At 43.9% G+C, this 22,471-nt stretch overlaps 1 protein-coding gene across 1 annotated transcript; it reads left to right on the top strand.

Annotated features, from left to right (window-relative positions):
* Positions 1-1,117: 1,117 nt before the first annotated feature.
* mccc1 (methylcrotonyl-CoA carboxylase subunit) lies at positions 1,118-18,353 on the top strand. Its single transcript, XM_083648178.1, has 19 exons — positions 1,118-1,222; positions 1,802-1,845; positions 2,229-2,368; positions 2,530-2,625; positions 2,793-2,914; positions 3,394-3,541; positions 6,487-6,608; positions 6,798-6,909; positions 7,355-7,436; positions 7,680-7,807; positions 9,912-10,095; positions 10,511-10,620; positions 12,244-12,460; positions 12,882-12,968; positions 14,481-14,530; positions 14,612-14,749; positions 15,309-15,416; positions 15,873-15,944; positions 16,182-18,353. Exons 1-19 carry the CDS (start codon positions 1,167-1,169, stop codon positions 16,311-16,313), a joined length of 2,148 nt encoding a protein of 715 aa, XP_083504304.1. The 5' UTR covers positions 1,118-1,166; the 3' UTR covers positions 16,314-18,353.
* The last annotated feature ends 4,118 nt before the right edge of the window (positions 18,354-22,471 follow it).

Raw genomic sequence — 22,471 nt, 5'->3', positions numbered from 1 at the left:
CAAGTTTCATGCTTTTACGAAAAAGGGAACATCATTTTCACATATCATCTGGACTAATACACAGAAATCAGGGTTTTGTCATTTATATGGGGGTAGGTTTGTTTACAGAGTGATAACTATCCTTAAGCTACCAAATCGGCAGGGTTATCATACCAAAATATAAACTAGAGACATGTAGGAAGACAAAAATAACAAAATCGTGCGGTCACCTCAGGTGGTACCGATTTTTGCCTTGGCCCATGGACTACCACGCCTTGCCTTGCCTCAACCCACGCCTACGCCGAGCTGGGCGTGAACCTGTTACACGCTTTTGCGATCACACCGCACGCCTTTTGCACGCCGAACCTGGAGCCGAGTCACAAGCGCCTCTCCTCTCTCCCGACTGTATTTTTTCACGTGTTGTCCAGAATTGTCATGGGTAGCCTCTAGGTAAAATAAATCTGATATATTTAATGTTCTATTGATGCTGGATATGTATAACCAGGTCTGACTATAGTCGGACATTTTAGAGAGGTGATCTTGCAAGAATATGTGCTGGCACAACAACATTGTCCATCTTGCTTCTTCGGTCGCTATTCTCTCTCATGAAGATTTGTTTGCCGACAGGGAGAAAGCCCCACGTGATAGCCACCCGTCAATCTCTCTCTCGCTCTCTCTCTCTGCTCAATACTGTTGTAGAAACTCCATTTTATTTTGAAATTCAGTTGACTTTGCCAGTTCCCACGGATATTGTCGCGTTTTTCTTTCATGGCTTGACAGAAAAGCCTGCCTGCACGCGCCTTGTCGGCGTGAAAATAGAACTCTCGCCTATTCGATAAAATCGGCAAGGCATAGGCAAGGCGTGGGTACACGCAGGGTTCACGCTCAGGCGTCCGGTGTACACAGCCTCGTTGACTAAAACGGACGCCTATTAAAAAGCGTGGGTAAAGGCAAGGCATAGGCAAGGCTTGGGTCGCCGGTGTGAAACCAGCCTAAGTTTCCCCACCAAAACATGTTCTCCTTTGCAGGGAGCGAGAGCAGCGAGAGCCGAGAGGGCTAGACTCATGGAGAGACACTGCCCTCTTTGGCAGTTCTTCCTAACTGCATGCTGTTTTATCCCCTCTCAGCTCAGCTCAGCTGCTCAGTCAGTCAGGCAGGCAGCTAGCTAGCAGCAGTTGGTAGCTGGTATGGCTGCTGTTATTCTGAAATGTCCAACCCTGCAGGGTCTGAGGATATTTACACAGTAAGTAGGACAGAGCGTGTCATGCCTGCTGTATTTTCGTGTGAAACGGGTGGCCTCTATCTTCGCCACTCAGCTAGATGTAGCTAAATCTAGCTTGGCAGCTATGAAGTTTAGCCAAGTTAGCTTACGAGGGAGCTAGCCCACCAGACTGATGCACTTGACTTGTAACAAGGTCTCCTTGTGCATCCCACTGTAAATCCTTTTCTACATGTACATGATTGTTGACCTGTGCTACCTTACGTTATTTGTCCACTTGTGATGTCAACATGTTAATATAATGCCTCTCCAAGCTGTGAGCCGCTGGATCAGAAGTGCTGCTGTGCAAGGTTAAAGGTAGCACTCACTCAGCCAGCTAGCATGTTAGCGTTCACTGACTCATTTCAGTTAATTCAGTTCCCTACTGATGTTAGGTAGCTGAGAGATAGCTTACTGTACTGTAAGCTATCTCTGAAGTTGACCCCCCTCACAGTTCATTCACATGCTTTCTGCGCTGCCCTTTACATCCATATAGGAATGTTCGTTGTGTTGCTGCTGTGAACCTCTGACCCACTGCTCCTCTCCTCTCCTCTCTCCTCCCAGGAAAGTGTCATGGACCAAAGGACGTGTGAGGTTTGTTTCAGGAGGTGGGTGAAGAAAACACTTCAACACCTGAAACATGCTGCCATAAACTATAACTGGGCGATTATACCACAATTTGCTCTGTGTAAAATGATAATCAAATGAAACTGTGCAAGGGATGTTTTTCTCTCTGGGACTCAAACTTTTTCTTCATTGCACTTTCATGAATATAAATTAGATTATGCAGCTGCTGTTTTGGAATATTGCACCTGTTGTCTTTGAATGCTTTCAGTTACAGAACATTTTGTATTAAAAGTTGCCTTCTTGAAGTGTCTTCCAAAAAGTAATCACTAAACGACAACGTTTGTGCCGGTGACATTGGCGACGCTGGCGCAACAAAACAAAAAAATCATTAACATAATCTGATATGCCCCTGTGTCTCGTCTAGGAGGTGGAAGGATAGAGAAGGTGCTGATAGCCAATCGGGGGGAGATCGCGTGTCGTGTGATGAGGACGGCTAAGAAGATGGGCGTCCGCTCGGTGGCCGTGTACAGCGACGCGGACAGACACTCCATGCACGTGGCCATGGTGAGGTGCTAGATATCTCTCAAAGGATTCTGCTGTGCCTTTTCTTATACTGTGTCCACTGATAGTTTCTGAACGTCTGTGTTTATGCGCCTGTGTCTTTCTGTTTGTTTGTCTTCCTATAGTCTTTAAAGCAAATGCTGGTGTGTGTGTTTGTTCTGTAGGCAGACGAGGCCTACCACATCGGCCCCGCAGCCTCCCAGCAGAGCTACCTGTCTATGGAGAAAGTTCTGGAAGTGGCCAAGAGGTCTGGCTCACATGTGAGTAATTTGTCATTTTTAAAGTGAATTATTTTGTGCAACATGGAGATAGGGGAAAGGTGGTCAAGCCAGTTTTGTTTCTTCTAATCTAAGCAGAAAATGAGTTATATTCTGTGTGTGTGTGGGTGTGTGTGTGTGTGTGTGTGTGTGTGTGTGTGTGTGTGTAGGCGGTCCACCCTGGCTACGGCTTCCTATCAGAGAACACAGAGTTTGCGGAGGCCTGTAAACAAGAAGGCATCATCTTCATCGGTCCGCCTTCCTCTGCCATCCGAGACATGGGCATTAAGAGGTAACACACACACACACACACACACACACACACACACACACACACACACACACACACACACATACATACACACACACATACACACACACACACACACACACACACACACACACACACACACAGAGTTTTGGTGATTTGGTGTTATTGCATGGATTCTCATATACTCTGTGTCAGATGTCCTTGGCAAATGTAAATGCTTGTATCAGAAATGAAGGAGCATGAGGGGAAAGAGTTAGTTTTCACTAATGAAAATGATGGATTTGGGAGGATGTTAAAAAGCAAAAAACAAACAAACAACACACAGCATAACAAGTTGAGAAATAGGGTTGTCGCAGCACAAAAATAATACGATGCCGCATGGGATGTAAATATAATAGAAACTTAAAAATTGAACATACGCAATTGTGGGGCTACATGAAAAAGAAAAAAGACATTCATCCAGTATAAATAAGCATTGAATTTCATCGGTGTCTCCTCAGCACATCCAAACACATCATGTCAGCTGCCGGGGTGCCGATCATCAGCGGTTACCACGGAGACGACCAATCCAACGAGAAGCTCCAAGCCGAGGCTGCCCAGATCGGCTACCCTGTGATGATCAAGGCGGTCCGCGGAGGAGGAGGGAAGGTGAGAGGAGTCCACAAACAGCTTGAACAAGGTCACTTAAAGTAAAGTAAAGATCAGTCACTTTAATGAGGTACTTCAATCTCAATTAACTAAGCAAAAGCTGTGTTGTATATTTTATAGGAAGCCTGTTTGTTTACCGTAAATTCCGGACTATAAGACGCACCGGTGTATAAGCCGCGGGACCAAAATTGACTATTTTTTTCTTCTATAAGCCGCACCGGTCTATAAGCCGCGGGTGTTTTGATGTTTAATTACCATATGAAAGGGTTCGTGCACAGAGAGGAATGTCGGGAAAGCGATGGCTGTTTGGGGAAGCTCCCATTTATTAACATTTCAACAAAACAAAACAAAAGTCAGGTCACTAATCCCCAGACAAAATCACACAACAATAGGCTATATGTGCAGCAAACCTGTAACCAGAGAAGTCAAGTCACTAATGCTCGTCTTCCTCTTCTTCCTGCGTACTGAAACCACCAAAGTCCTCATCTTCAGTGTCGGAAACGAACAGGTTCAGGGTGGCTTCGTCAACCACTCTCCTCTCTCCTTCATTGTCACTCAAAACCAACGAACTCCTCTTCATCTATAGCTGTGTTTCCATTACAGTTTTTCGCAAAAGAATTGCGATATTTCTACAACTTCGACAATGTACAATTGCGACTTGTAGGCGTTTCCATTGAAGTTGCGTTTGAGTGATTCCCCGTTGCAGCAGCTGCCACAGTGATTACGCACGGGGATCTGCCCCATATCCCGTCCCCTGCATGCTCAAATCCAACCAATGGTCAATGGAAATCCCAACATGAAGTTACAATGCATATAAACGAGCCTGATTATCAATTCAAAAGAAAATGAGTCGCAAAATGTTGCTGGCTGCGTGAATGCAGTCAGCGCGACAGGCAGAGGAAAAAAGGTAGCCTAATAGCCTACAACTGGTCCGATTTAGAGATGGAGGGGGGAAAAGGCTGATTTGGTTCTATAATTGCACCTGAAACGTGTGCAATGTATTAGCCTACTCACAGTCACTGTATTCACTTCAGACAGCACCACCGCACCAGTGTGTGCTTTTCATCCTCTCATCTCGCCGCTGTGCCAAATGCGCGCACACAGGCAGCCTGCTGTCACCATGGACCGATTTCTGCCATTAAACATTATCTAATTTGCCCGGCTACGCTTTTGCACAACACTCGTCTTTCTGCTAGGTAGCGTTGCTTCAAAGTTTTCCACTTGCTGCGGAGGTTTTGACACGGCTATCGAACCTTACTTACCAAACTTATTTTCCGCTCCTTTTCCAAGGGATAATATGGGTCACATGACGTGCAAATGCGAAAAATGTGTTTCCATTACACTTTTGCGATAAACTGCTATATCGACACGTCTGAAAAACCACCTCATGATCATCTACTGCTCGTTCTCATGCTGTCGAGAACGAGCAAAGCTTTTTTTTGGTGAAAGAATCCTCCAGGGCGCTTCTTGTTAACAGTCCGAGTGAGTGGCAGGTCGAACGTCAAAGGCACTTCATCCATATTTATGATCTGCTCCGGTTCGATGGAATATTCCTTGATCTTCCTTTGTGTGAATTCGCCGAAGTTTGTGATTTTCTCCTGGTAGTCGGGGGAGGGAGTTGATGGGCTTGTGGCCGTTTGCTTACCGTAATTACCATATGTAAGTGGTCACGCACAGAGGGGATTGTCGGGAAAGAGATGGCTGTTTGAGGAAGCTCCCATTTACCGTATTACCGTAACATTTCAACAAAACAACATAACACAACACCACCGTTGTTTATTTTTACAGTGCACACAGTGTCCGCGGTGTGGTGAAAAGAGGGCAAGAGAGGAAATTAAAACAGAAGTGGATTTATAGTTAGAAAGAGTGCTAAAAAAGAGAGATTTTTTTTTTTTTTTTTTTTTTTTTTCTGAAAAAATCAATAGATAAGACGCACCGTTATATAAGCCGCAGGGGCCAAAAAACGGGAAAAAAGCCGCGGCTTATAGTCCGGAATTTACGGTACATTATATCTGCAATAGGGATGAGCATTTTACTAAATTTCCATAATCAAAAATTCGGGAAAAAGTAACGATCGATTATCAATGATAATAATAATAATAATAATATTTATTTGTAAAGAAAATTACTCTGATAATAACGTTGTGCATTCTCGGCCGGCTGTGGCGATGCCGCTGTGTAGTGGCTCGAAGAATATCAGACAACAGTATAGCGCTGTGACTAACACAATGCAGCCAAACAGATCTACAAACATGTAGGCTACCGTAGCCTACTCACATTTTGAAAGTAGGACTCAGCTCAGCGTCCGCAGCTAAACTTTCTTCCAGGTTTATAAACTCGTGACAAAAGCTCCTCATCTGTCTCCTGTCTGTCGATTTTCATCCAACTGCTCTCAGTCCGAGGTGTGGATATTATTTGCCACGAGATGTGAATTGATTCAGGTGGGTTACGTTATGCTGAGCCCACCTCCTGCTGTCAATGAGAGCTGTGTATCTGTTGCTAACGCTACTTCATAAGGTTATAAACCAATTAAATGACTTGAATTCACTTGAACACGTGTAACCTTAGTCACACTTGGTTAAAAATTAGGGAAGAAGTGTACAAAGTTTCATGTTTATAACACGGCCTCAATCAGGTCAGCATAATTTGGCAGGAGATATTAATATCTGTATTAATACCGTAACATTCAATTTTGTGCCAGGGCAGGCACGTGTGTTCCACCTACATGTTGTGGATTCATGCTGATGATCAGTAACTCTGGACTCAGACTGGGTAATGGGGACTCGACTGGGACTCTTCTTTGGTGACTCGGACTCGTGACTCGACTTCAACTCAAAGATATAGTGACTCAACTACAACACTGTCTGTCTGTGTTGAACATGACTTTTGTGTGTGTATCTGTGCCAATATGTGTGTGTGTGTGAATATGTGACCTGTGTGTTTAGGGCATGCGTATCGCCCGGTCAGACTCAGACTTCTTGGAGCAGCTGGAGTCGGCCAGACGAGAGGCCAGAAAGTCCTTCAACGATGATGTCATGCTGGTGGAGAAGTTTGTGGAGGATCCCAGGTAACAGACACACACGCAAACACACACACACGCACACACACACACACACACACACACACACACACACACACACACACACACACACACCCCTATACTTTATTTCTTATTGTGAGCTAAAAAGCCTGATGCGTTTCTGCCCCCCCCCCCCCCCCCCCCCCCATCTCTCTCTCTCTGGTCTCCTGCCTGCAGGCACGTGGAGGTCCAGGTGTTTGGAGACCAACACGGGAATGCCGTCTATCTGTTTGAGAGAGACTGCAGCGTCCAGAGGAGACACCAGAAGATCATCGAGGAGGCACCGGGGGTGAGACCACTGACCTAAATAATATGGACCAAGCCATCCACTAGGTTTTGGAGTCACGTTTTTCACAAAGTGGTGTCTTGGGGCCCTTGTGCAGCTCACGTGAGGTGGTGGGTTTCCCAGAGCCACCGTGCGTGCGTGCGTGTGCGATTGAATGCAGGAAATAATGTTTTCTCATCTGGTTTACCATGTGTGCCACATAAAACTACAGTGTGAAATGAATGCTGGGTAAGAAAGAGATATACTGTGTGTGTGTGTGTGTGTGTGTGTGTGTGTGTGTGTGTGTGTGTGTGTGTGTGTGTGTGTGTGTGTGTGCGTGCGTGTGTACTGTGTAACTAGATGTAAGGGCTAATGAGAACTACTTGCATTATATTCCTGCCAATTGTTGCATGCTTTCACTGTTTCTAAATGTGTGTGTGTGTGTGTGCTTTTGTGTGTGTGTTTTCAGCCTGACATCAGCCCCGAGGTGCGGAGGAAACTCGGAGAGGCAGCAGTCAAAGCAGCTAAGGCCGTCAACTATGTAGGGGCAGGTGAGACACACGCACACGCGCACACACTCGCACACACACACACACACACACACGCGCACGCCCCTTACACCAGGATTAGATAGCATTTAGGGTGTTCCTTTTATCACTGTCTTGTGGAATCATCCACTTTTTTCCTCAAATGAATAAAATTAGATTTTTTTAAATTCTCAATGACATTGTGTGTGTGTGTGTGTGTGTGTGTGTGTGTGTGTGTGTGTGTGTGTGTGTGTGTGTGTACTGTAGGTACGGTGGAGTTTATCATGGACGCTCAGCACAACTTCTACTTCATGGAGATGAACACCCGGCTGCAGGTGGAGCATCCCGTCTCCGAGATGATCACCGGCACCGACCTGGTGGAGTGGCAGCTCAGGGTGAGGGGGCGGAGCCTGTTTTCCATCCTGTCCTCCGAGAGAAGGAGGGATGTGGGGAATGATGGAAGAAGAGAGGACATACTACAGGGTTCCCACGTGTCCTGGAAAACTGAGAGAAATAGTAAAATGTCCTGGAAATCTTGTGTTGTCTTTACTTGAACATTGTCCTATTTTCCTTTAGCTGAGAATGAACTACTACTAGGCTATCTATCAGAGCTCCCCAAAACTGATAAAATCGCAATCTGAAAATGTTCAGGATCATATTAATGTTCAAATGGTAGTTTATGGATGAGAGTATTTTGAATACCATCTCGGCTTCTCGCTTATGTTGTGGAAACACTGTGAACACACCCCAAAGTCACGTCACATGGTAGCCCATGCAGGTTGGGTGACATCACTTAAAGGGGGACTAACCCCCTAGATATGTATTAGAACAGTGATTTGAAAATACCTATGGAAAAAACCAAGAAATGACATATGCTCTTGTCTATACTGGACTCTTTGGCTGTGTTGAAGTCCAGATTTTTTTTCGGAAATCGACGCCATTACAGTTTGCCTATTGCCTCAAAAATAATTTATTTGAGAGGGGCCATATCTGTATAAATATCAACAATTAGCCAACGCTGGTGGCCTGTATGGAAAGAGCTTTGCTCAAAATGGTTGAAAGTTATATCAATTTGGTAATTCAGTGGCGAACTAGAAATTTAATTATTTTTCTCCATGTAACTCTATGGAAACTACGTTACGGGAGCAAAGTAACATGGGCTCGTTAACAGCAGCACACCCACAATAGGACAAACCTCTCGCTCTGGGGTAACACAATGCGAGATTTCTCCACGTAATTCCCTCGTCTAACTAGAGATAAACCGCGCAATGAAATCCGTTTTTAATTTGCGTTTTGGGGGTTTTCGTGATTCTTGATGAAATTTACAGCACCTATGATTTTTCCTCATAGGGCGCAGAGCAGGACAGAGCTCTTCTCCTCCTCGGAGCACACACACACAGACAGAGCCAGTTGCTCTGAAAGCCCCCGCCACTGCTGCTGTGTGCAGTGTGCGCGCGCCCCGCGGGTGCATGAGCGAGCAGAGCAGACTCTCCCGTTTGACTGGCCGAGAGAAAGTGCTTCCAATGAAATGTCAGACTGTGCACAGAGAGCACTGGAGAAAGTGCTCCAGACAGCAAAACACACACACAGCGAGTCAACCCCCCCCCCCCCCGTTGCTTGTACACAGTGACGATATTACAGCAGCCGATGTGTTTAGACCAGCTTTGTCACGTTGTCACGTCGTAGTATAGCGTTATATTTTACATGTGCGCTAAACTGCGACGCTATTTGTTTGCGGAAATATCAGACTGCTCTCTCTACTCTAGCACAGAGAGCTCTGCTCTGCTGCGCGCGCCCGCGGAGCTTGGGGCTCGTCCATGTAACAGTACGACTCTCGCCTGCCTGGGCTGGAGACAGTAGCTTGCAACTCGGACTGATAATATAAACATCATCATTCGAGCTTATCCAGGTAAGATATCAATAAAGTAATGACACATTCAGCGGGAAACTAACTATAATTAAGACATGTGCCAACTTTGACGACGTTTGGTTCAGTATTTTAAGAGCAAACTTCAATAAGAATAGGCTTGGAGTTCTGAGGAGCCGAAAGGGTACAGGGGGGGTAGGGGAGTAATTATCTTGAAATCCCATAGTCTTTGGGGACAACCTGACGTCAGGTTGTACCAAATATCCCATTCATTTGAGAAAAAAAAAAAAAGCACTGTTTGACCCTTAGGGGCGCTTATGCCAGGTATGCTGCTGAAAAATGATACAAATGGTCAAATGGCAACAGTTTGGTGTCAAATGTGGAAATTCTGACCAGAATTCTTCACACATCACCCCCAAAGTCATATATATTGGTTAAAAGCTGAAAAAAAGTGTTTTGGAGGTTAGTTACACTTTAAGTTGCCCAAACTCTGAATAATGTTCCGATTCAAGTTACATTATACTTCAAATACTTTACCCTGCCTTTTTGACACAAAATGGCCCTGTGAAAAGGGTCTATAGATGGAAGATGCTTTTTGATTTGAGTTCAGCTCTGACTGTCCTCTCCTCCAGGTGGCAGCAGGGGAGCGGCTGCCCCTCCTCCAGGACGACATCATCCTGAGCGGACACTCGTTTGAGGCGCGCATCTACGCCGAGGACCCCAACAACGACTTCATGCCGGGGGCGGGGCCTCTGCTGCACCTCTCCACCCCCGCGGCCGACCAGCACACGCGTATAGAGACCGGGGTCAGAGAGGGTAGGACATGCACACTAATAAATAAAGCTGCAGCAATTAATTGATTAGTTGATAGACAGAAAATTAATCACAAACAATTTTTTATAAGGGATTCATCATTTCGACGAATTCTTAAGGGAAAAAATGATCTTGTTCCAGCTTTTTAAATGTGAATATTTTCTGGTTTCTTCAGTCTTCTATGAGAGTGAACTGATTCTCTTTGGGTTGTGGACTGTTGGTCAGGACAAAAGAAGACATTTGAGGATGTCATCTTGGGCTTTCGGGAGAAAGTGATAAATGTTTTTCACCATTTTGTGACATTTTATAGACCAAACGACTAATTTATTAATTGAGAAAATAGTCAACAGATTAATCAACAACAAATGTAATCTCTGTGTGTGTGTGTGTGTGTGTGTGTGTGTGTGTGTGTGTCCAGGGGATGAGGTGTCAGCCCATTATGATCCTATGATAGCCAAACTAGTGGTGTGGGGCGAGGACAGATCAGCCGCCTTAAAGAAACTGCGATACTGCCTACGACAGTACAACGTAAGTACAAGTACTTACATAAGTAATTACCTGGTTATCCTACCCTTAAAAACAAAACAAAAACATGTCATGCACAAGATGATCTGGTTTGAAACATTCCTCGTATTGGCCCAGAATTAGGAGAAATTGCATTTGATTATTATTGCCCACATAAGTGGAATAGCCTGCAGAACTTGCTCAAATGTAATAGCTTGATTCCATTTGATGGTTTTAAACATCTTCTCGGATGCTATGCAATCTGAACATACATGTGCCCTGTGAGCTGATGTCTGTCGTCTTATTTGTCAGTTGTAACTTGTGTCTTATGTGTGTATTAACACTTTCAGTGCCACGGCCCTTGGGCAAAAGGTTGCTTGCTGTGCCACATAGGCCGCAATGCATTTTAAAACAGTCATATAATTTCTTTAATAATTACTATGTAAACACTGAACACGCACAAATAACGATGAGACTCTCTTCTATCACCTGCAAAAAAAAGTTTATTGATCCCATTTTCCGTTCTTTAGTTATGAGCCGGAGAAGATAGCTTGATCGAACGAAAAACAGAGCTTTTTTTCTACGAGCTGAGATAATGAGCCTTTTGTGAAATTAAACATTTCAAGCACATCACTGACTCTGAAGCTAATTTTCTGATGTAGTCACACCTCAAAAATAATTTCCTTCAATAAAACAGTGAAGGCAAGGGAATTTTGTTTGGAAGAATAATATTTTTAGCTGAAACCAGCAGCGCTGGCGCCTGCATGCGCTGCTGGTTGCAGCTTCTTGCTGATCTTTTGCTGCTGGTGGGCATCGGATATTCTGGCTTGCGTTTGCCAACCCTGTCCTGCTGTCTGGGTCTGTGTTGTGTACTTGGCTCTGCGTGCCCACCTCCCCCCCTCCTCCTCCCCCCCCCCCCCCCGTTGTGGGAGGAGTGTCTCTCTGCTCTGCTGTTTTCTCGTTTTCTCTGCCTGTGCTCAGCACTGAAAAAGTCAGCTAGATCCTGCTTTTTTACAGCCGCGTGTACCAGCTCCCATGCTTCGAGTTGAGAATAATAACAAATCCACGGCTGATCATGTGTTGCAGCGGACACGGAGGCTGTTGCAGCGGACATCGAGGTGCTCAATTGTGATAGCAGATTGGCTGCTGCAGGGGCACAGCTAAACGTTGCTTCAATGAAGCCGCTGCATACGGACGGATGCGATGCGATTTCCTTCCCCCCAATGACTTCTTCTGTGTGTTTCACTCCACGTTCTCTCATCTGGAGAGCGCTGTCGCCACCTAAGGGTTCTGTAAAATAGGTTAGACACATTCAATACCTCTGAATATTGTAAGAGGCGATGTAAGAGGCATAGATCGACACCCCCCCGTCAAAAAAAAAAAATCGAGTTATGACGCCATTTGGCGTCGCTGGCACTGTACGGTAAATTTCTAATGACGCCATATGGCGTCGCTGGCACTGAATGTGTTAAGTTGTTTTAAGGTGTGTGTCGTGGTATGTTATTATGTTCTTGTAATCAGGGCATCATTGAAAAGGAGAGCTTGCTCTCAACTGGCCCCCCATGAAAAGAAAAAGTGGAGAACCCCCCCATAAGAGAGACACACCTCTTTGAGACAAGCCTCACCTTCTCTCGCCCTGCCCCGCAGATCGTAGGTCTGAACACCAACATAGACTTCTTGCTGAGTCTTTCGGGCCACCCGGAGTTTGAGGCGGGCAACGTGACCACCAGCTTCATCCCTCAGCACTACGCCGACCTCTTCCCCGCCCCGAGGGCCCCATGCGGAGCTACGCTCTGCCAGGCCGCCCTGGGCCTGCTGCTCCAGGAGAGGAGGTGCACGCAGGAGTTCACACAGACGTCCAACGGTATTTCATGCCTGCTTTGGTATTCTCGCCTTGACGTATATTTAGGGCTGGACAATATTTCATTATTATTATTTATCGTCTTTCAGTGGGGTTATATTGTGATGATGTGGTGATTTTGGGATATTGAGATGCACCATTCTGCTCTGAACTGATGAGAACAAGCAAATGTTATTTACAAACGCATGCAAAATGTATGGTAGGTATATGTGAAAATTTCAGTTTAGTTTGACATCACACCTGACATTACCATTCTGTTCAATATGATGAACATTAATTTGAATTTCTTAACATGATTTCACATATGTGAGCCATATATATAGCTATCGGGGGGATCCTTATGATTATTGTGATATTGATTTCAACCATAGAGATCCATTCAGTGATCTACCAGATCTATTCAGTGTATGCGTGTGTTTTCTAGACCCCTACTCCCCATTTGGCTCCAGCAGCGGTCGGAGACTCAACATACTGTTCAACAGAAACATGACACTACAGCTGGGAGACAAGAGTAAGTACCCGACCTACTGTGGTGCTTTACTGCCCCCTAGAGGGAGGGCAGGTGGAGGAGAGGACGGATGAGGCTGAAGCAGTATTTTGATCAGCAGGGTCATGACAGGACAGCAGAGGAATATAAAGTTCTCTCATTAATTTTCCATAGTTGAACTCTGGCTGTCAATCAGCAACCAACTAAGCTAAACATGAAATCTCATTGGCTGGTGGCGCTGCTTTCTGACAACATCACCTTCAAAGGCCGTTTTCTCAAAATGATTTTTTTTTTCTCATACTCTGAGCCATAAATCTCTACTTCAGTAGCACTTATTCCTCCTTCTTCTTTTTTAAGGGTTTTCTTCATATATCATTCATAGCCTGATTTATATATCATTCTATTCCTAAAAACATGGCAAAAGATTTTTATTTTTTATTTTTATGACTGTATTTTCTGATTTATGGAGTGATAAAAAAGAGAGATCCGATATGCCCTCTGGCTCAAATATGTCAACAAAATGAAACAAGAATTTTGAACCTGGCTTTATCCAATGTTCAGATTTATGTTCTGGAAGTGTATTCCAATTAGCACACATTTAATTAGGTAATGACTAATTTGCATATTTAAACATAAAATCACTGCAAATGTACAATACCAAAAATGATCCTCTTAATGTAAGTAATCAACTGGGGACGTTTCATGGTGATATCGATTAGTTCTATTTTCTTTTTACCATACTCACCAGGGGCCCCAGACTCGCGCTACCAGATTTAGACCAGAGACAGTAGCAGCTTACTGGCTGTCTCCATGTACCTGGTGCACGCTGTCACCCACGACCGCTAAATGAGGCATTTCATTAGATCTAGTTCAGTACAGTGGGAGTGAACGGCAGACCCCGAGCTCTGCCACTGGTTTGCTTCTTAATAGCTGTTTTAATAATTAAGAACTGGTCTGGTCGCTGAGAGTTTGGTAATGAACTCATTTTCACCATCAATATTCATACTATAAATGTCACAGAGAGGCTAATAATACCTCGCCTATCTGCCGCTGTGTCAGAGTGACGTGTTCAGTGTCACACTCTTCGATGACTTCTCTCATCTAGTCTAGTTTGATGAGGTTTTGTTTCTCGCACCCAAATCTGAGAAAATCTTCTATTGTGTTTTTTTCTAGAAATCCATAACTGTATTGTAGGTAGATCAAAGCAGTCGTTCTTCTACGTTCTATAATTGTTCTAGTAAATTAAATAATGAAGTTTAGCAATTCAGCAATTTGCTAGGGACCCCATGGTGGTCCCTAGCCTGGGTAAACCCATCCCCCACGTGACCTGCTCTCAGACCTGTTCTCAGTCACTATGTAGTGACTGGGAACTGAGAGAGCAGGTCACGTGGGGGCTGGGTTTACCTAGGCTAGGTGGTCCCCGGACCCCACGTTGAGAACCGCTGTTCTAGTCCACTCCCTTTGCCCACTTTGCCTTGATTGGCTGTTCTAAATCACCAGTGAACTTTGACAACATCTCTATGTGTGTGTGTTTAGAAGTGGATGTGGGGGTCACGTACAACAAAGATGGAAGCTACACTATGCAGGTGAGTCAGAGTAACTAACCGCAGATGCTTCTTCTTCACATCCGTCACTCATATTGATTACACGGCGTGTTCTCTTCTCAGATTGGTGGAGAGGTGTACCATGTGACGGGGGAGGTGGAGACAGAGGGCGGAGCTTCGTTCCTGCACTGCTCCGTGGACGGGGTGAAGTCCCGGCCCAAGCTGGTCATCCTGGACAACACGGTCCACCTGTTCTCCATGGTGCGTTCTACCCAGCACCCTAATGCACTAGATCACCATGGAATACACTAGAACAATGTTTGCTCTCTGTGGAACAATTACATGACAAGTTCCTTTTTTGTTCTTGATATTTCCACCTAATTTAAACTCTATACAGAGTTCTGTTAACATTCCCTTTTCCTGGGCTCATTAATGTGTATACAGATTTGCATTATATTCTGTATTCATGCAATTTAGCTGGGGATAAAAGTACGCCATCATCAGTCACCTTGGTTTGGCAATACTAGGGTTCCAACTAACGATTATTTCCATAATCGATTAATCTGTCGATTATTCTCTCGACTAATGGAATACTCGTTTGGTCTATAAAATGCCACAAAATGGCGAAAAATGCAGATCACCTTTCCCCCAAAGCCAAAGATGACATCCTCAAATGTCTTCTTTTGTCCTGACCAACATTCCAAATTCAAAAGATAATCAGTTTAGTGTCTAAAGACGGACTAAAGAAACCAGGACATATTCACATTTAAGAGGCTGGAATGAAATGTTGGTCATATTCCTCTGTCTTTTCTCCCTGTAGGAGGGTAGTGCTGAGGTGTCAGTCCCAGTGCCCAAGTATCTGGCTGGTGTGAGTGGCTCCGGGTCCCAGGCTGGAGCTGTGGCCCCGATGACCGGAACCATAGAGAAGGTAAGCGGTGACTGTGTCGCATTATAACGTCTAATCGGCTTCAATTTGATTGTCCTAAATGTCTTTGTAGTTTTAGAGGTTGCCATAATATTAAAGCGTAAATGGAATTTTGATCTCCCAGATCCGCCTATAATTCAAGAGGTAATATGGAACACATTTACATTTACAGCGTGAAAAAAACATTTAAAGGGATAGTTTTGATTTTTGGAACCTAGCCCTATTTGCTACTCCCCAACCAGCATGGATTGTTCTGAGAAAGGAATCGACCAATCAACATCATCATTGGTAAGTAGCAAAATAGTGCTAGGGTTGAAAAAAATCAGAACTATCCCTTTAAAGCAAATAAAGACAAATATAAGCCAGTAGCAAGGGGAAAAATGTTATGATAATTAGATTTTAGCTTGGGCTTTTCTCCTTCTCGTGATGTGATATGTGGTTTCCTGGCTGCTTGTTCAGGTGTTGGTGAAGGCAGGAGACAAGGTGGCTGTTGGAGACCCACTCATGGTCATGAACGCCATGAAGATGGAGGTGAGACACACACACACACACACACGCACACGCACGCACACACACACGCACACACACACACACACACACACATACATACATACATACATACATACACACACACACACACACACACACACACACACACACACACACACACACACTCACACACCATCTATCTCTCTCAGACTCTCCTTGATTCTCCTGCTGAGTTTCTAACAAAGCTGTCCCCTCCTCCCCTGTCGCTGGTTTCCGCAGCACACCATCCGGGCGCCAAAGTCTGGCGTGATCAAGAAGGTTTTCTTCAGCGAGGGTTCGCAGGCCAACCGCCACGCCGCGCTGGTGGAGCTGGAGGAGGAGGAGGAGGAGGGCGAGGGGGGTGGCCAGTAAACACAGCCCATACACAAACACACAGGCAGGAGAGAGAGCCACGACTAGTTACTGGAGTCAGGACCCAACATTTGTGTGAAAGCAGTGGAAACTAGGGCTCATACAGAAAATGTTAATAGTAAACTGACTTGACCCCCACCTGCATAGGACCTGACCAGTCTTGTTCCCCCCCAGTGGGAACGCTGTACCGGCCCCCACAAATCCCCAGTGTACAGTTGCCTTATCTTGCCTTATACATCAGATCGGCAATACGTCATTTTATAGGTGGCTCATGGTCCCGCCCTCTTTTAGGGGGAAAACACAAGCCACTCACCGTTGACTTCAATGTAAAATAGCAGACAAAGAAGACAAGTATTACAACATTCATCTTTGATTTTAGATGGGTCAAAGTAATATTTCCGGGGTATCTTGCACATTCTATGGCCAGACCAGTTGTAATATATTGTGATGTCATCGTCATGGTGTCTTTGGGTCATTAAAATGAATTCTGTTATTTTTCTATGATTTGTTTTGGCTTGTGTTTCCCCCCTAAAACGGGGCGTGAACATATTGCCGTTTTGATTAATCCCTTTTCACATTTCCTCCTTAGTGTTTTTATCGTGTGTATTTTTGCTGTAAAAGCAACAAGTAAAAGCACCCGTCTGTATACTGTACTTCAGTACTTAGGAGGTGGATGGGAGAGGACACTCTGTATACCAAGAGCTACAGGACATCCTTATTGACACTGCTGGGCTCTTATTTTGACAAGAAGAAACCACTTCCTCCCCTCCAGTAGCAGACAGGTTTTATCAGTGCTTTTCAGTCTTTCGTCTGGGTGTCACTTTCAAAATTCTCTGACTGAGGCTCGAACCCACAACCTCAAAACTGTCATGCAGCTGTGAAACTCTGTGAGCCCCTGACAAGTTCAAGCCATTTCTGTCAGAGCAATCTTCACTTGAGAAGTTCTTCAAAGTCCAAGCTGAGGCTCAAACCCCAAACCTCCAAGTTGTGGTGTGGCCATACGTGTCATTTACAATGGGGACATGTCCCCACCACTTTTCAACACAAAGTGTACTCAGGTCAGGTCTGACACAAGTCTGGAAAAGTATGGAATTTTGAAATGGAAAATGTGTAGGAACCCTGGAATTAAGTGACACTTCATGAAGATGGTGAAACAAAACCGGTGTTTTGTATGTGGGCAACTGTGTTTTCACTCAATAGGGGAGAGAATTTGCAAGTTGGACAAACCCCCTGTGGATGATCATAGTGGGCTTTACTGAGCAGAAAATGTCCCAAACAAGTAATGGTTACTGATAACTGGGGAGGGGATACATTGCTCATTTTCATGATGCTAAGTTAATGCATCAGTGGTCATGTGAATACTACAAATGTATGAGAGCAGCGGTGGGATGTAAATTATGTTTGTTATTTTTGTGGGGGTGGGGGGTGGTTGATATTTTGTGTCACGTCACTCAAGAGATGCCCTTTCAGACTGAATCCCAACTCGTCACCCTTCACCCTGACATGTCTTCACACAGCAGAGAACTGGTGCGCTGTAAAGCAGTCTGTGTAGAGGAATATGTAACGGAGAGGAGGAAGGTCTGTTGAGTTGGGAGCAGAAAACACTCCTGGGCAGGTTTTCTTCAGAAGAAATCAAAACCCGGACACACTGTAATCACACATAAGCGACATTTACAAAGGAAGAAATCAAATCATGTTATTTTTTTTGCCTTGTTGCCTACTGTAGATCTACAGCTTGCCATCTCCAATCAGTTAGGGAGGCTTGTCTAATAAGAGCTGTTCACATTAGCTAAAGAATGCTGTGATGCAATGCCATGGTGCAGATGAATGGACTGTCTTTGTAAAAAGGTTGTTAAAGGATGGAGTGTTTTAGCAGTCAGATTAGGCCTCGTCTTTGTAGTGATGACTCTTTCTGCGTAAGTGTGCTAGGAAGTCATCTAGACTAAAACAGCACATGTATAGATGTAGTATAAAGTATGACCAGTGATTTGTTTTCTGTTAAAGATGACATTGGATTGGACAGATGCTGTAATAAATTAATAAAACGTTTCTCAAAATACGCATGTCACTGTCGTTTTAAGCAGCTAAATGGATTCTAGTTGATGCAATGTATATTCATTAGCAATGTGATTGGTCATCATGCTACAGGTCCTTCAGTGGGCTATAGCTCACTCAGATAAACATGTGGGTGATGTTTGATGTTCGAAGGTTGTTTGTTCAATCCCTGCCTCAGGCAGCACCAGTGATGCTGTTTTTATCATCAGTAGTTTGAAGACTGATAGAAATAAGCTGATGTAGGAGTCTCGTCAGTCTCTGACTCTAGCTCAGTCAGATCAACAGCTGCTCACTTGTTCAAGTCCAACCTATCTCACGCTTTATGCTCTCTGTGTCAGTGTGAACACTGTGTAGAATTCAGAAGGTGAACTGCAAACAGCTCATAGCTCAGCAGGATGAGTCGCTGTCTCTCTCTGACAGGTGGAGTATTGATTCAATTCCCGAACGGCTTTAATATCCTCAAATTAATTAGAAGTGTAATAAAAACTGAAAGGAGATTGTTACACCTACTTCCACTTTTTAAGTCTGTGTACATCCAAGGTTAGAACTCACAACCTCTCCCTCCGAAGGCAGCTGACATACACAGTGAACCACAAAGGCACAGCCAGTGATGCAGTATTTCTCTATATGACTTTTGAAGTGCCTGGCTATAGGTCAAAATCTGGACAAGGCTACTGTATATTTTAGCTTTTAGTCAATTTAGAAATAGTTAAGTAGACTCGGTTATGGCAATAGATTAATTTCTGGACTTCCAAACATCAATTTAGACTCTAGATCACCTTTCTAAATTGATTAAAAGCAACAATACAGTATAACAATTTCCTGGTTTCAGCCTCACTATTTATATAATTCATGTTAATTTCCAGTTTTGGCGATTAATTAGCTCATTATGGTAATTACTCAAATTGCCCAACATGCAACTCTTAGCAACCAAGTTGAATTTCATCCACTAGGCATACATATGACATTTCAATCATAAAAGTTAATAAGAAACAACATTACTGGGTTGAAGACATTTCCAGTAGATTATAATTGTGACACCTTGCCCTAAAGCCTAAAGAGTAAATGTGAAGTGAGTGACACCAGAGGTTTAGCGCAGGTTTAAGCAACCACCACCACCTCCACCAAGCTGAATGTACTGAATGCACCTGAAGGAAGCATCACTTTCATGTGAGTGGGAGACATAGGGAGACAGTGAAAGAGAGAGAGAGAACGGAGTTCGGCTAAAATCCCACTGTAAAAAGTTTGACCTGTCTGGTAAAAAAAAAAAAAATCAGCTGTCAATCAACATAAAGCTGGAGAGGAAGAGAGAAGAACATGCAAAAAAAGGCATGCTGGATTTGTACCAGGGTTACTGTGGGAGGATGGTAAACTACACACCCCAAGCCGAATGTACTGAATGTACCTGAAGGAAGCCTCACTTTCATGTGAGTGAGCGACATATCGACAGAGTGAAAGAGAGAGAGAGAACAGAGTTTGGCTAAATTCCCGCTGTAAAAAGTTTGACCTGTTTGGTTTTTAAAATGTTACATTTCAGCTGTCAATCAACATAAAGCTGGTGTGTGTGTGTTTGGGGGGGGGGGTCATAAATTCTGAAAAATTGAATGGTAAAAAACAAAGATAAGAGCTCTTCCTTTATGTTTTTTATTTCAGACATTAAGTGACAGACGTATCGTGAGAGAAGGACACAGAGGCGTGGGAGAGAGAGACAGAGAGAGAGAGAGAGAGAGAGGGGGGGGGAGAGAGAGAGGGGGGAGGGGGGGGGGGAGAGAGAGAGAGAGAGAGAGAGAGAGAGAGAGAGAGAGAGAAGAACATGCAACAAAAGCCCACAGGCTGGGTTTGAACCAGGTCACTGTGGGAGGACTGAGGCTTACATGGTAAACTACACACTCAACTTAGTGTGCCACCAGGGGATGGACACCTTCTGGTGTTAATTAGTAATTACTTTATTGAACAGCCAATCAGTATCCTCCAACAACCTGCTAGAGGTTTGAACTAGGGGTGGAGCCAAACCCGGTATTCGGAAAAGCACAAATACCTGGGTTTTTACAAATGTTATTTATTTCATACAAATATTTATGAAAGTAGAAAAGGTAACCACTGCGCTCAGACAGGTGCGTAGTCCAATATAGAAATGTCACAAATAAATGAAAAGGTGGGGACCGCACTCAAGGAATATCGTTTTTAATTTTCTTTTTCTTTAGCAACAAAACGTTTTCGGCCGTCCGGCCTTCATCAAATACAAATATTTATGAAATTATTTGTTTCCTCTGCCTCTGTCTGTGTGCTGTCTGTGTGTCATGGATGTGTAAGCCTGAGCTCTATGGGTCTGTCTGTGTGGCTGAGTGGTGAGTGCAGTTGTCTCTGTTCTGATAGACGAGGAATAAAAACCCACTGTAGGAACCCTCCTTTGCAGTAGGCTATAGTTTATTGAAGAACATTTATGTTAACACATCCTCAAATTAATTAGAAGTGTAATACAAACTAAAGGAAGATTGTTACACCTATTTCCACTTTTATTCAAATACAAATAACTTTGCTGCCTCAAAAAACACAGATCAAAGTTTAGTCTGTACATATTCTAGCTTAGAACACACAACCTCTCCCTCTGGAGGCAGCTGACATAGTCAGTGAACCACAAAGGCACTGCAACTGATACTGTATTTCTCACTGTGTGACTTTTGAAGTGCCTGGCTATAGGTCAAAATCTGGAAAAGGCTATATTGTAGCTTTTAGTCAATTTAGAAATGTCTCCTTCCTCTGGCTGTCTATGTGGAGGCGCTCTGTCAGCTGGTGTGTTTCCAGCCATGTTAAAGAGATGGGAGACCGGCTTGAGGAACATTTCCCCTGCATCAGGAATCGAACCTACACTCAGTACAGCATGGAGAGACGGAGAAACAGCTGCTCATCCCAATGAGCTGTTCCTCAGTGTGGGTACGAGCATCAGATTTCTACAAGTCTTCATACTAACAACAACATGGAAGGCATAAATAGTTTGACAAGTGGGCTTTGAACCAGTCAACAACTACATGACAAGCAGCAGTTTATCTCACTGAGCTAGAGTCAGAGAGACTTCGCCCAGGCTTCTTCATCAGCTTATTTGCTCAACAGTGTTAAAACTACTGATGATAAAGAAACATCACAGGTGGAATCCTACAATCTCCAGCTTGTATTTGTAAACATTTCTGAAGCCACAGTCTGATGCAAGGATTGAACCAACAACTGGCCCACGTCCTCCAGCAGAGGGCAGGCCCAAAAATCATATCTGTATTTTTAAGCTGAATGATGATAAATAATATAATTTATATCTATATTTTCTATTCCTTTTGCTACATGTGAGATATCACAGGTTGAGCTGGGCGATATGGACAGAATCTAATATCACAATATTTTTGACCAAATACCTCGATATTGATATTGTGACAATATTGTGGGGATGACTAATTGGTGCTTTCACAAAAATATAAATAACTCTCATGGGTCTGGCGTTGAGACTAGGATCCCACTAACTGTACTTCTTGACACACAGCCTACCCTACGCTGCCTCTGATTGGCTTGCCCTGAGATTCTTGCCATAACCTTAACTAATCCAACGCAAGACATACAGCCAATGCTGCCTCTGATTGGCTTGCCCTGAGATTCTTTCCCTAACCTTAACCAATCCTAGTCAAGTATTTACTGTTTATTATCTGATAAAACAAAATGCAGAAGAACCCAAATTTGTTTACAATAACAAAAATATAACATTGAATGTATTGGGTGTCAATAAACTCAATTGAGAGGCATATGTTTGCTGGCATTGTGCTTTTTTGTAGGCTAGGCTATATTTTATTTCATATCTCACACATGTACATTGTCAATTTAATGCTTTATTTTACAAAGTAGTTTGAACTTCTGTTTCTATAGCTTGTAGTTTCATAAACTACATTCTCGCAGGGTAGCTTTGCTGTACTGTAGTTTCAACTACTTCCATGGTGAAGTAGTTGGTAGCTTCCTAAGCTATGGTTTCAAAGTAGCTTCCCCAACACTGTACATATGTATATGTGTGTGTGTGTGTGTGTGTGTATATATATATATATATATATATATATATATATATAGTG

The sequence above is a fragment of the Poromitra crassiceps genome (genome assembly GCF_964638095.1).
Source record: "Poromitra crassiceps genome assembly, chromosome: 12".
In the NCBI taxonomy this organism is placed as follows: domain Eukaryota; kingdom Metazoa; phylum Chordata; class Actinopteri; order Beryciformes; family Melamphaidae; genus Poromitra; species Poromitra crassiceps.
This window is presented reverse-complemented; position numbering and strand designations above follow the sequence as displayed.